At 58.5% G+C, this 11,521-nt stretch overlaps 1 protein-coding gene across 1 annotated transcript; it reads right to left on the reverse strand.

Moving 5' to 3' along the window:
* Positions 1-12: 12 nt before the first annotated feature.
* PLEKHG4 (pleckstrin homology and RhoGEF domain containing G4) lies at positions 13-9,297 on the reverse strand (the record flags this gene model as incomplete). The annotated part of the gene is made up of 21 exons (XM_080643971.1): positions 13-685; positions 842-957; positions 1,045-1,281; positions 1,418-1,534; positions 2,184-2,361; positions 2,432-2,602; positions 2,695-2,916; positions 2,996-3,085; positions 3,698-3,944; positions 4,019-4,515; positions 4,760-4,942; positions 6,669-6,785; positions 6,880-7,018; positions 7,180-7,328; positions 7,421-7,519; positions 7,751-7,867; positions 7,948-8,022; positions 8,107-8,200; positions 8,296-8,419; positions 8,494-8,589; positions 8,757-9,297. 21 exons carry the CDS (start codon positions 9,295-9,297, stop codon positions 680-682), a joined length of 3,615 nt encoding a protein of 1,204 aa, XP_080500097.1. The 3' UTR covers positions 13-679.
* Positions 9,298-11,521: the final 2,224 nt, after the last annotated feature.

The raw sequence follows: 11,521 nt of genomic DNA on the forward strand, positions 1-11,521 counted from the left end.
ATGTCCCAGAATGCATGTATCAGTCTATTTTTTATTATAAACAAATAAAAGAGTAAATAACAAGACAAAGTCCTAGGAACCCTCTCTGAGATGCCAAAAACCTAACAACCAGTGAAATAAGTTTAGACAACAAATCTAACTGAAAGCTGTTCAAAAGGCACTGAGTCAATATAACCAAACTGACCCAGGTAAGAAGGGGCTGGGCCTGGGGAGCCAGGGCAGGCAACAGTAAGGGCCCAATAGGATTGTCCCTTAGTTTAAGGAGCTTGGCTGAGACCAAGATTGGGACGGAGCTGCTGGGACTTGCCCGTGCTCCTCCCGAGGAGTGGGGCAGCCCAGTCACTGCCCAGAGCCACTTGGTGCCCGCCAGCCTCGAGCATGGAAACACCCACCCTCTGCTCTAGTCTAACCCTAACCCACAACTGGGTGGGAACTGGAGAGACAGGAAAAGGGGACATGGAACCAGGAGCCCAGGACCAGAGTGCTCCTCAGGCTCTGCAGCAGACTCCCCTGGAGTCCAATGGGTACAGATGTCAGAAAGGGTAGTCAATAGGGCAGTGCGTGTGGGCTGGAAGTGGCCCAGGTGCCAGCTATGCCCTGGTCACAGTAGATCCAGACAGAGGTGATGTTCTTTGGAGTTATAGGCTGCTGGATCCACTGCTCACCTTCGAGCATGGGCTCAGACCTGTGGTGCCAACCTAGGCATGAGTGCCTATTTCCCCAGCTCAGGGTCCAGGTGGGGTCTCTGGGGAATGGCTCTGGCCCACCCACCCCCACTCCCACCTAAAGGAAAGGCAGCCATAGGCCCAGACTGGTGCGTATGAGGCAAAATGGCACTCACATAAGACAAGTCCTCGAGGCCCCTGCCCAGAGCCTGCCCTGACACACAGCTGCTGTCAGAGCCACTGGAGCCACTAGCTGATGGGCACTGGGATGAGACCTCTGAGTCCTCAGGAGCTAGGGCAGGAGAGTGGGTGAGCTGTCAGCAGGGGTGGCCCAGAGCCCAAGTTATGCCCTCCTGCCTCTGGCTAAGCCCAGACCTACTCAAGGACGGCTGGCTGCCCAGCTCCCCTTCAGCCTCCAGCGCTGTTTCCTCTGGGAAGCTGGTGGAATACAGGGGCCAGCGGAGGCCCTGTAGAGTCGGGTCTCTGTACAGGTGCAGGTTGAGGGACCCTAGTACTGAGCCAGAGGCAGGGTCTGCAGGAAGGGAACTCGAGGCCCCCAGGTAGGGGCTCTCACAGTCAAACGGGGCCACAGCAATGGAGGCCCGAGAACGAACTTCTGCATAAGAGAGAGGGTCAGGTTAGGACAGGTGAGAGCCCACCTGGACCAAGGTCCTGAGGGGAGCGAAGACTGGGGCTGATAGAGGTTCTCATTGCCTCCCACGCAGCTTTCCTTACCCCACCCACAAGGCTACCTCGGCACTTTAAAACGTAGTTGATGGTGCGGTCGCTAATAGCTTCCTCATTGGGGGCGATGTCCCGGAAGGCTTTGTTCCCCACACCCATGGACACCATCTCAGCCATGCGCACCTCTGGGTGGGGAGAGGGCATAGGTGGGGCCCTTTGTGACATTAGCCTGGCCCTCGGCCTCTACTATTCCTCCCCCTTAAATAAGTGTTTCCTTGACACCTATTCCCAGCAGATAATCCATCCCATGCACTGAGCCTTGGGGGTGCCAGACTCTCTCCTCCCAACAATCCTATGGGCAGGTATAATTCCCCTTTTAGAGACGAGGCCTCTGATACTCAGATTAAGACTGTGTCCATGGCCTGGCCAACATGACTCAGTGGTTGAGTGTTGATCTATGAACCAGGAAGTCATGGTTCAATTCTCAGTCAGGGCACATGCCCAGATTGTGGGTTTGATCCCCAGTGTGGGGCGTGCAGGAGGCAGCGATCCATGATTCTCATCACTGATGTTTGTATCTCTCTCCCTCTCCCTTCCTCTCTGAAATCAATAAAAATATGTTAAAAAAAAAGAAGAAAAAGATTATGTCCACAGTCAGAGACAGTGATAGCAGGACTGCTGACTTGGAGGTTCTTTCCTCTACACTGGCTGCTGCTGCTGCTGGACCTCCTCCCCACTTCCCAAGTACTTCCAGGTCCCTAGGCCCTCCCTGGCCCCTGTGGGACAACAAAACCTTGGGGGGGGGGGCATGGTGAAGTAGGGGCAGGGACCTACCCTTGTTGTGGACGGCCTGCTTCCAGAGCAGGCGGGAGATGTCAGCCGTCCAAGCCTGCTTAGTGGCCAAGCTGGCAGCTTGCAGCACAAAAGTGTCCCTGGCCTTGCGACGGCGGAACCAGATCTCAAAGCGCAGGTTGCTATCCCCACAGCACTCAGTGAGGCCAAGGTCTGCCATCTGTGTGGCGGAGACGGGTGCGGTGAGGCATGGGGAAGCAGGGGCCCGGGGGTGGGGGCGGTTGGCCTACCTTGAAGGAGCGCTTGTAGGCAAACATGTCAATGCCTGTGGGTCCTCGGCGAGGCTTGCTGAAGAGCAGCAGCTCCTCAAAGAGGAAAACTCGGCGCAGGGACTTGTGGCGCCCAGCACGCACCGTGAACTCATCTTGTCGCACCAGCTGCCCCTGTTCTTTGAGGTTAACCTGCCGAGTTGGGGCCCAGTGGGTGCCCAGCTTCTTTGGCCCCCTCCCTTGACACCCACTGCACCTGCCCACCACGGCCTGGCATGACTCACGTCACAGCCCTGGATGGCGTCCATGGCAAGCAGGTCGTTGCCATGTCGCAGCTGGAAGCGCACCAGGCTCTGGGCAGCCTGCAGAGCACTCAGCTCCTGCATGGGCCCCCCGCAGGCCCGTGCCAGCTCCTGGAGCAGCAGTGCGTACTTGCTCATGCGCTGGATGGGCTTCAGCAGGTAGGAGGCCAAGTCCAGGTGGTCCCCCAGGGCTTGCTGCTTGTCCTGCCAGGTGGGTGGAGAGCATCAGGCAGCCTCAGGGCACTCCCGCCATCCTCCTCCCCCTGCACTCAGGCTCACCTACCTTGAAGAAGGAGTGGCCGTAGCTAGCCATCAGGGCATCGGAGCGAGGTTTATTTTTGCTGTACAGCGCATACATCCCAAACTGCACCCTCTGAGAGGACATGTAACTCAGCCCCAGGTGCAAGGGGGGCAGCTCCCAAAAGCTGCCCTTGCTTTGAACGAGGGGTGATTTGGCAAGAGCAGGCCCTGTGCAGAAGGGGCCTGCCCACAGGGAAGAAGCCCTGTACCCAGCTCGGCTCCTCCCACAGCTCTGAGAACCCTCTGGTCTTACCTCAGCTTGGACTCCTCCTCTGCTCACTACGCTCAGCCACCTTGCTCCGTCTCTCCCTGGACCACTGGGCCTCCTTCCTGCCACAGGCTTTGCACTTGCTCTTTCCTCTGATGGGACACTGACTCCAGCCCCACCCTCCGGCCTCACCTCCAACATCAGCTCCTCACAGGCCTCACTGCTCTAAACCTTACCCCACTGGTAATTCGATGATCTCTCTCCTGATTATTTTCCTCCTAGCCCCAACTAGAACCTGGAATTACCTTTTTCACTTTTATGTCTCCTCTACCTAACTATGAGCATCCTGAGGGGCAGGGCCCTACTAGTCTCATTCACAGATATAGCCAGCACAAGGCCTGGCACCAAGCATGTGCCCTACAGCTTTTATTGGGTGTGGCAGAATAAGCAGGGGGCAGTGTGGCCTAGGGGGCTTACGTGGCGCAGGAAGGCATAGGCCACCCGGGGTGGGTGCTGCGTGCAGGCCTCCAGCTCACGCAGGAAGAAGTGGCAGTGGAAGTCACGCAGCTTTTCCAGATTGCCGAAGAGGTGGGAACGCTGGCCACGGAGGCCCTGGGGCACATCGGGGCGATCCAGCTCAGGGAAGTAGTTCTCTATGGTATAGTCAAGGGCACGGACATACTCCCGCTCCGTAGACACCATCTCTGCCAGCACCAACTGGAGCCTACCAGGTAGGTGAAGTCAAGACCCTGACATCTGCCCTGCCACTGCCCTCCCTGCCCTGCCCAATGCCTGTACCTGTTGGGACTCCTGGGATCAGAGCTGCCTGGCAGAAGCATGGTGGGGGATAACCCTGGCTGGGCACCAGCCTCTGGTCTGTGACAGGCAGCCACACTGGCCGCGTGGTGGCAGTGCTGGACAGACTCTCTGAGACTCTGCCCCAGACTCCGATCAAGGCTGTATGCCTTCCTCAGCAGAGGGGTGGCAGGCGCAACTGGGACCTGGCTGACACACAGGCTAGCTGTGCTGCCCGTTGGTAGTGGCTTCAGTGCAGCCTCTAGCTTCTGGTCCAGGGCCAGCCAGGTGTCCTGGCACTGTGCCCAGGCCCAGCGGCACTGCTGGCGGATGCCTTCAGAGCCCAGGCCCGTGGCCAGAGCCCACATCTTTCGGAAGTGGGCAGGAGGCAATTCAGGGTGTTTAGTCCAGTGCAGCTGCAGCCGTTGCAGCACAACCCCTGGGCGCTCCTGCTCCAACTCTGCCAACACCCGCTGCCCCTCCTCAGCCCATGTTGAGGCCTGCAACACCAAGGCCACACAGGCACTGAAGGAGAATCCCACCAAGACCGCTGAGCCTTCTCCCCATTCCCCATCCCCACAGGATGCTGGCCTCAGGCCACATCCCCAGTGGTTGGGGTCAGACTGAAGACAAGGAGAGAGAACGGGCAGGACGACCAGGAAGAGCTCAGGCTGTGGAGGAGCTGGGCAGCCACCCCTCGGGCCCTACTGACCACCCGGAGCCAGGGGCAGGACCCTCACACACCTGCTTGAAGAAGCATGACAGCCTCTCAGCATCTGCCAGCCACTGCCGCCGCTGGGCCAAAGCTCTAGAGAATTCAGTCAGCTGGGCTTGCAGGGCCAGAAAGCGGGCCCCAAGGGGACCCAGTTCAGCTGCTTCCCAGCCAGCCAGTGGCTGCAGAAACTTCTCCCCTTGCCTGACCTGCTCCTGGAGACACAGACTGGGCTCAGCGGCCAAGGTCTAGCCCCCAAGCCCAGGTCTCCTCCACTGACATTACACATCATCATCAAGTCTCTCCTGTCAAAGACCCTCTCCCCACTCCCCACACATTTCCTTTTGCCTCTTAGCCCCACAGCCAAACCTATCCTATCCTCACCATCATCGCGTCTTCACCTCATCAGCCCACTCTAATCCACTCCCAGCATATCTCAGGACTCGGCTGACTCCGCAGCTCAGCAACATTCAACCCTCTCTCTCCTGGCTCCTGACCCTCCCCACGCTCCTCATTTTCCTCATCTGTCTCTGGTGGTTCCACCTCCTGCTCCCACACCCTTACCCGGGCCATTGAACACTGAGGCTCCTGAAGACAGTCCACTGTCTCTCCCCAGGCAATCTTGTGTAACCACACTTCAAATGTCACCCACACACCCATATCCACCAAGTGACCCTCTGCAGCCAGATCTCTCCTCTAAGCATCAGGCCCAATCCTAATGGGTCTTCCTCTCATTCCCCCATGGCCATCTCCAAAGCACACCTAAGACTGGATTCACAAATGCCCTTCCCCCAGAAAGTCCTTGTCTCCTGGTACCTCTCTCTGGAAACAGAACCCATTAATTCTTACAATCTCCCTCTCCCTCTTACCCTCTCATATGTGTCCACCATCAAATCCCATCTAATCCATCCCCTCTGCTATTATCCTGGCCAGAGCAACCATTTCCCATCTGGACCACTGCAACTGCCTCTTCAATGGATTCTCCACATCCATCCTCCAAATCGTTGTCTACCCAGAAACTAGGGTAATCTTTCTAGAACACGATCTGAATATGTGACTTTCCTGCCTATATTGTGCACCTTGACAGGGCCCAGTGATCTGGCCACTGAGCACTTTTCCAGCCTTGTTTTACCTCGTCCCACCCACCTCTCCTCCCTCTTCTGCTCTGCAATTCAACCTCACTGTCCTTACAGTTCCTCAGGCAAGTCATGCTCCTTCCTGCCACAGGACCTTTGCACATGCTGTTCCCTCAGCCTGGAATGTCTCATATCTCCAACCCTCTTCTGCCTGGGTGACCCCAACCTATCCTTCAGCTCTCAACTCAAAAGTCACTATCTCAAGAAAGCTTGCCCAACATCCCTCTGGTCATGTCCGTCCTCCCTCCCTCCCTCCTTTCCCTCCCTTCCCTTCCTCCCTTCCCTCCCTTCCCTTCCTCCCTTCCCTCCCTCTCTACCTTTCCTTTTCCTTCCTTCCTCCCTCCCTCCCTCCCTCCTTTCTCTCCTTTCCCTCCCTTCCCTTCCTCCCTTCCCTCCCTCCTTTCCCTCCCTTCCCTTCCCTTCCTCCCTTCCTTTCCCTCCCTCTCTACCTTTCCTTTTCCTTCCTTCCTCCCTCCCTCCCTCCCTCCCTCCCTTCCCTCCCTCCCTTTCTTGCCTTGTCAAAATAAGGCCACCAAAAATTTTGGTTACCTCCCCCGCAAAAAAATTGGGAGACAGTGGTCGTGTCTTTCTTATACACTGAGGTAGAACCACCTGCATTGCTTCTCTCCAGAGCTTTTTGCCTCAGTTTACAAACACATATTTATGACTTTGAACCTTTAATTACAACTTCTCTGCTGTACTACAAATCCCAAGAGAGTATAGATTTGCTTTCACCCACCCTGCATTACTAGTTCCTGGCAAAGTGCCCCAGTACCTACAGAATAAACCAAGTGGCCAAACTCACCTGGGCAACCCGGTCCAGCTCCCGAAAAGGGCCTTGGGCCTGGAGCAGGGTGTCCATTGAGGGTTCCCTTGGCTTCTCCAGTGCTGGCCAGCCCACCTGCTGTAGCCACACTTCAATCTGGAGGGACACAAACAGGGCAAGGACACTTGTTATGGGCTGGGGGGTCATGCTTGAGATCAGGGGTGGGCCCATCTGGGCGGATAGTTCCCACCTGGTGCAGCCCGCCCTCCTGGGCCTTCAATGTCTGGATCAACTCCAGTGCCTGTACTCGACGGTTACTCTGCAGGGTCAGTTGGTGCAGCAGCCCATCCACGCGGCCATAGAGCTCATCGACCTTGTCCACCGCTGGCCTAGTGCAAGGTACACCATCTTAGGGCCTCTGCCGGTTGCCTTGCTCCATTCCACCCTGTCCTGGGACCACAATCCTGGCTGGTTCTGAGCCAGCCAACTGAGTCATTGGCATGGGATATGGTGTGCTGGTGCAAGATCTGGGAGCGGGGCTTGTACCTACCTGTAGTCTGGGCTCTGGGTCACTTCTGGGACCTCCTGCTTCAGCCAGGCCAGCTCCAAGCTCCCCTGGCATTGTAGCCATGCCAGCTGTGGTGAGTCTAGCACGTGCTGCATCAGGACCTGTGCCTGCTGTAGCAGCTGATCAACTTCCTGTGATTAAAGGCAAGAGGTAGTAGAAGTGAGCATGGGAGAAAAAGAGGGAAACAGGAAGCATTGGGGAGGAGTCAGGAGGAGACACTCACCCCAGTCTCCATGGGCTGGGGCATAGCCTTCACAGTATCAATGGCCCCCTGGAGCAGGGTACAAACCACTTGGCAGCTCTGCAGTAGGGCTTCTAGACGCTGTGTGTAGGGGCAGGCATGACAGAGGGGTGCACAGTGCTGGTCCCATCTGGGTTCCAGGATGCTGCAGCCAGCTCTGTGATGCTCCACCCGACCCAGAATCGCTGTCCAACTCCCCAGGGTCCAAGTCAGTTGTCATTGCCCTGCCTGGATCTGATCCCCTGCCAAGTCTCCCCCTCTGCTGGCCAGGTTGCCTGCATACCCACTCTATGCCCCACCCAGTGCACTGACCATCCGGAAGTGCAGCCAGGCCTGATGGCAGTAAGGAAGGCCTCCTCCCAGTGAAGCGGGTAACCATGAAGTGGAGATGTGGGTCAGCAGGCTCTGAAGAGAGGACAACTGCTCTAGCTGCAGGAAAAAACGGTGTTGTGACCCAGGCCTGGTGGGGAAGCCTCCCACCTCTACCCCTGGCCAACGTGGCTCAGTACCTGCAGCCCTGAAGGCACCTCCTGTGGCATTTTTCCCACCAGCAGCACCCGGTGCACGGACCCTGGGACTGCCTCCTGAAAGAAACCTGAGCTCATCCCTGCCCCCAGCCTTACACAAATGGAACGGTTAGGGGTGGGGCGCCACAATCCAGTACTCACTTGCAGTTGGCTGAGCCCCCAGAAGAGGGAAGAGCTCGGGGGACACATTCGGGCATCCACTAGCACCGTCAGTCCCAGGGCCTGTACTTCGAGCCTAAGGGAACAGGCTTCATTCAGCACCCAATTCCCAGGCCCTGCCATCTCTGGGCTCAGGCTCTACCCTCAACCTCCCAACCTCCTCCCCACAACCTGGGGATGCTTCGAAGGTAGAGCAGGAGGCGGGTGAGTTCCTGGCTGCTGCACTTGGGATGAAGCCAGGTGTGGCTATGAGCACACAGCAGCAGCACTGCCCGGCCTTCTACATCCCGAGTCCCTGTGGGGAGAGGGCAGTGAACATCTTCCCAGTCAGGTCACCCTACCTCCACCACCTCTAGTCCTTCCTGCTACCTGGCAGGGCAGCCATGCCACTGGCCAGCAGCTCCCAGACGAGGTCTTGGGCCAGAAGGTAGTCAGCGGGCTTAGGGAGGCTGGATCCACTAGGGTCTTGGAAAGGGAAATGGCTTGGGTCTGCATTGGCCCATCTATCCAAAGAGCCCCTCCTCAGACCTGGGACTTTGGCCTGAGTAGGGTTGGGGCCCTCCCCAAGTCTTGGCATCCCTCTCCAGGCCCTCCCACCCCCTTCCCAGACGTCTCAGCCCAGCCTCCCTTACCTGCCTCCAGCAGCTGTGATGATGTCTCAGATAATGGGCCTCCCAGGTTCACAGAATCGCTGCCCAACTCCCCAGGGTCCAAGTCAGTTGTCATTACCCTGCCTGAATCGGGGTCCCCTGCCAGGTCTCCCCCTTGGCTGGCACTACTGCCCTGTGCCAGGCTGAGGTGGGAGGACATTAGGCATAGGAGGCTCTTCACTTCAGAGGGGACTGGTTCCTCTGACTTGCCTGAGGAACCTCCTAATGCGCCCCTCTGGCCATCCCCTGACCCATCTACAGCCATCTGTCCTGGGGTTGGTTGAAGCTCCCCAGACAGGGGGCCGCCCTGTAGCCCTTCACCCTGAGCTGCCCCTGCTGGTGGTCTTGGAGGACTGGGGTCCTTAACCTGCACCTGGGGAGCAGGCTCCTCCTCATCCCAGGCATCCCTGAAACGGTACACAGCAAACCTCCAGTCGGTGGCTTGGCCCTGGGAGTCTGGAGACTCATCCCCATCCTCCAGGGACCCCTCCATCACCCACTCCTTAAGGTTGGGCCTGCTCATGGCAAGCGGGAGAGGGGCTGAGGCCTCGGTGTGAACTGAGGCCTCAGCTCATCCAGGAAAAGGGTTCAAAGCGGTCGGTAGGGCAGCACTCGGTGGGCAATGCAGGCAGAGGCACTACTAGACCGTAGGAGGTGCCAGTTTGGGTGCCCCGGCACAGGGAACGCAGATGTTGCCGCAGTTCAGGCCTGAGGAGAGGGGGAAAGGCAGGGGTCTCCCTTCCGCTCACATGGGCTCCCGCCTTCCCAAGCGCACTCTCGCGGCTTTGCAGGCCTGTGCTGGGGGCGCTGCCTCGTGCTCGCCCTCGCCCTCGTGGGTCCAACGGGAACCAAGCCTCCACCCTCCCCCGTCCCCGCACTCATACCCCGGGACACGCTACGAGGATCAGCGAAGAAGCCGGGGAGGCCACGCAACCGGAGCCCCCCTACGTAAGCAGCAGAGCCTCGACGGCCGTAACAGCGTGCAGCCGGCGTCCGCGGGCGCCGCCTCCTGGCCGCGGGAGGAGGGACCGCAGGGCGCTCGGGGTCTCCGCGCCGCGCCGCCCCCTGGGGGCCGGAGGACAGAGCCACAACCCGCCGCGCCCGACCCCACGGCGGACGCCCGGACGCCTGACAGCGCGGAGGCGCGGGCCTTGCAGCGCCTGCTGCCCGCTCACCCCTCCCTCCCCGCGGCCCAGGCGGCTGGATTCCACCCGCACCTCCAGGCCCCAGTGACTTTGACTCAGCTTCTGTCTGGTAAGGACAGAGACCAACGGCCATTCCATTGTGCCCACTCGCCGAAGAGTGAAAAGCGGGTTCCCGCTAGGGAAGGAGGTGTAGGCTTGCAAGTAAGGGACCATACGGATCCTCCTGAGGGTAGGGGGGTGGGGGTTGGGATGTAAGCGGGGAGGGCTTCTGCTCCGAATGCACGAAATGTGGGGGGAGTCCTGCCCCAGCCTCCCTAAGCAAAACAAGGAGCGCTAATTTCTCTCAGCCAGGAGCAAAGTGTGGGCCTAGGTCAGGAGGCCCCTAGAAAGAGAGACTCCCTAAGCCCAGATCAGCTGCTTGGGCTGCTAGGAGCCAGTAAGGGTATCTTCATGGAGGGTGGGAGGGAGGGTCCCCGCCACTGCAACCCCCATGTTCCCTCCAGGCCACAGGCCCAGGCGCCAAGAGACAAGTTGTATGATCCCATGACGTGAAGAGGGAGGGGGCAGGGAGGTCACTGGGGTGGGAGCTGACCCAGGCCTGGCAGAATCCACCAATCCACCAGGCCCAGACCCTCCACTGCCTGACATTCCTGGCACTTCTTTCACATACACCTTCCTCAGCCAACACCCCTTCCCCATAAAATCCAGCCAAGGAGGCTAGGAATGAGGCCTGGTCCTAGAGCAGAGAGATGGTACCGCAGGCCTGCTCCTCCACTTACCTGCTGGGTGAACTCGAGCAACTCAGTTCTCTTTGAGCCTCACCTTACTCGCCTGTTTAAAAAAGAAAAAAAGTCATTTCTTTCTCTTGGGATTGCCATGAGGATTAGGGAAGACCCCTTATGTCAAACGTCCACTTGCTGCCAGCACTTGGCCTGTGCTGGCACCCTGCCCCTCACTTCACCCTCGATCATGGATCCTCAACTGGTGAAAGTCACTTGGATAGTTGACCTGTGAGATCCCTCCCAGTTCTGAAGTATGAGGTCCCTTTAAGACATGTGGGCCTAGCCTAACACTCCCAAATTTTCTGGGAAGATGGTTAGAAGGTAGGCTATGTGGCCAAAAGAAGGCACTATGCCCCACAATATGCTCAGGCCCTTGGTTCCTGGGTGCAATGGCTTCCCTGACTCTAAGGCAGGGACCTCCCTCGTGAGCCCAAGGAGGCTGCCAGAGCAGGGAAGCTGAGCACCAGAAGCAGGCATAGTGGGAACAGCAATCCCTCCTCTTCCCAGCTTCACATCAGCACCCAGAGCCCAGACTCTCAGCTACCGAGGAGCCTCCTTCATGAGCTCATCTGGCTGCAAGAAAAGAGCCTTGGAGTTGTCCTGCTCCATCCCCAACCCCCAGTGGGTCCTCTCATCCCACCCTCCTCTAGCTTCAGTGAGCATCAGGTCCAACCTTGGCTCCCTCGTCAGCTGTCCCAGGGCCGCCCCACTGAGTCACTGCCTCCTGCTCCCTCCCACCCCTTCTGCTGCCCACACCCGCCCACTAGCCAGGCCCCCTAGGAGCCCTAAGAGCTGAGGGGGGAACCTGCTGGCAGGCACA

This window comes from Plecotus auritus (genome assembly GCF_963455305.1).
Source record: "Plecotus auritus genome assembly, chromosome: 10".
Taxonomy (NCBI): Eukaryota; Metazoa; Chordata; class Mammalia; order Chiroptera; family Vespertilionidae; genus Plecotus; species Plecotus auritus.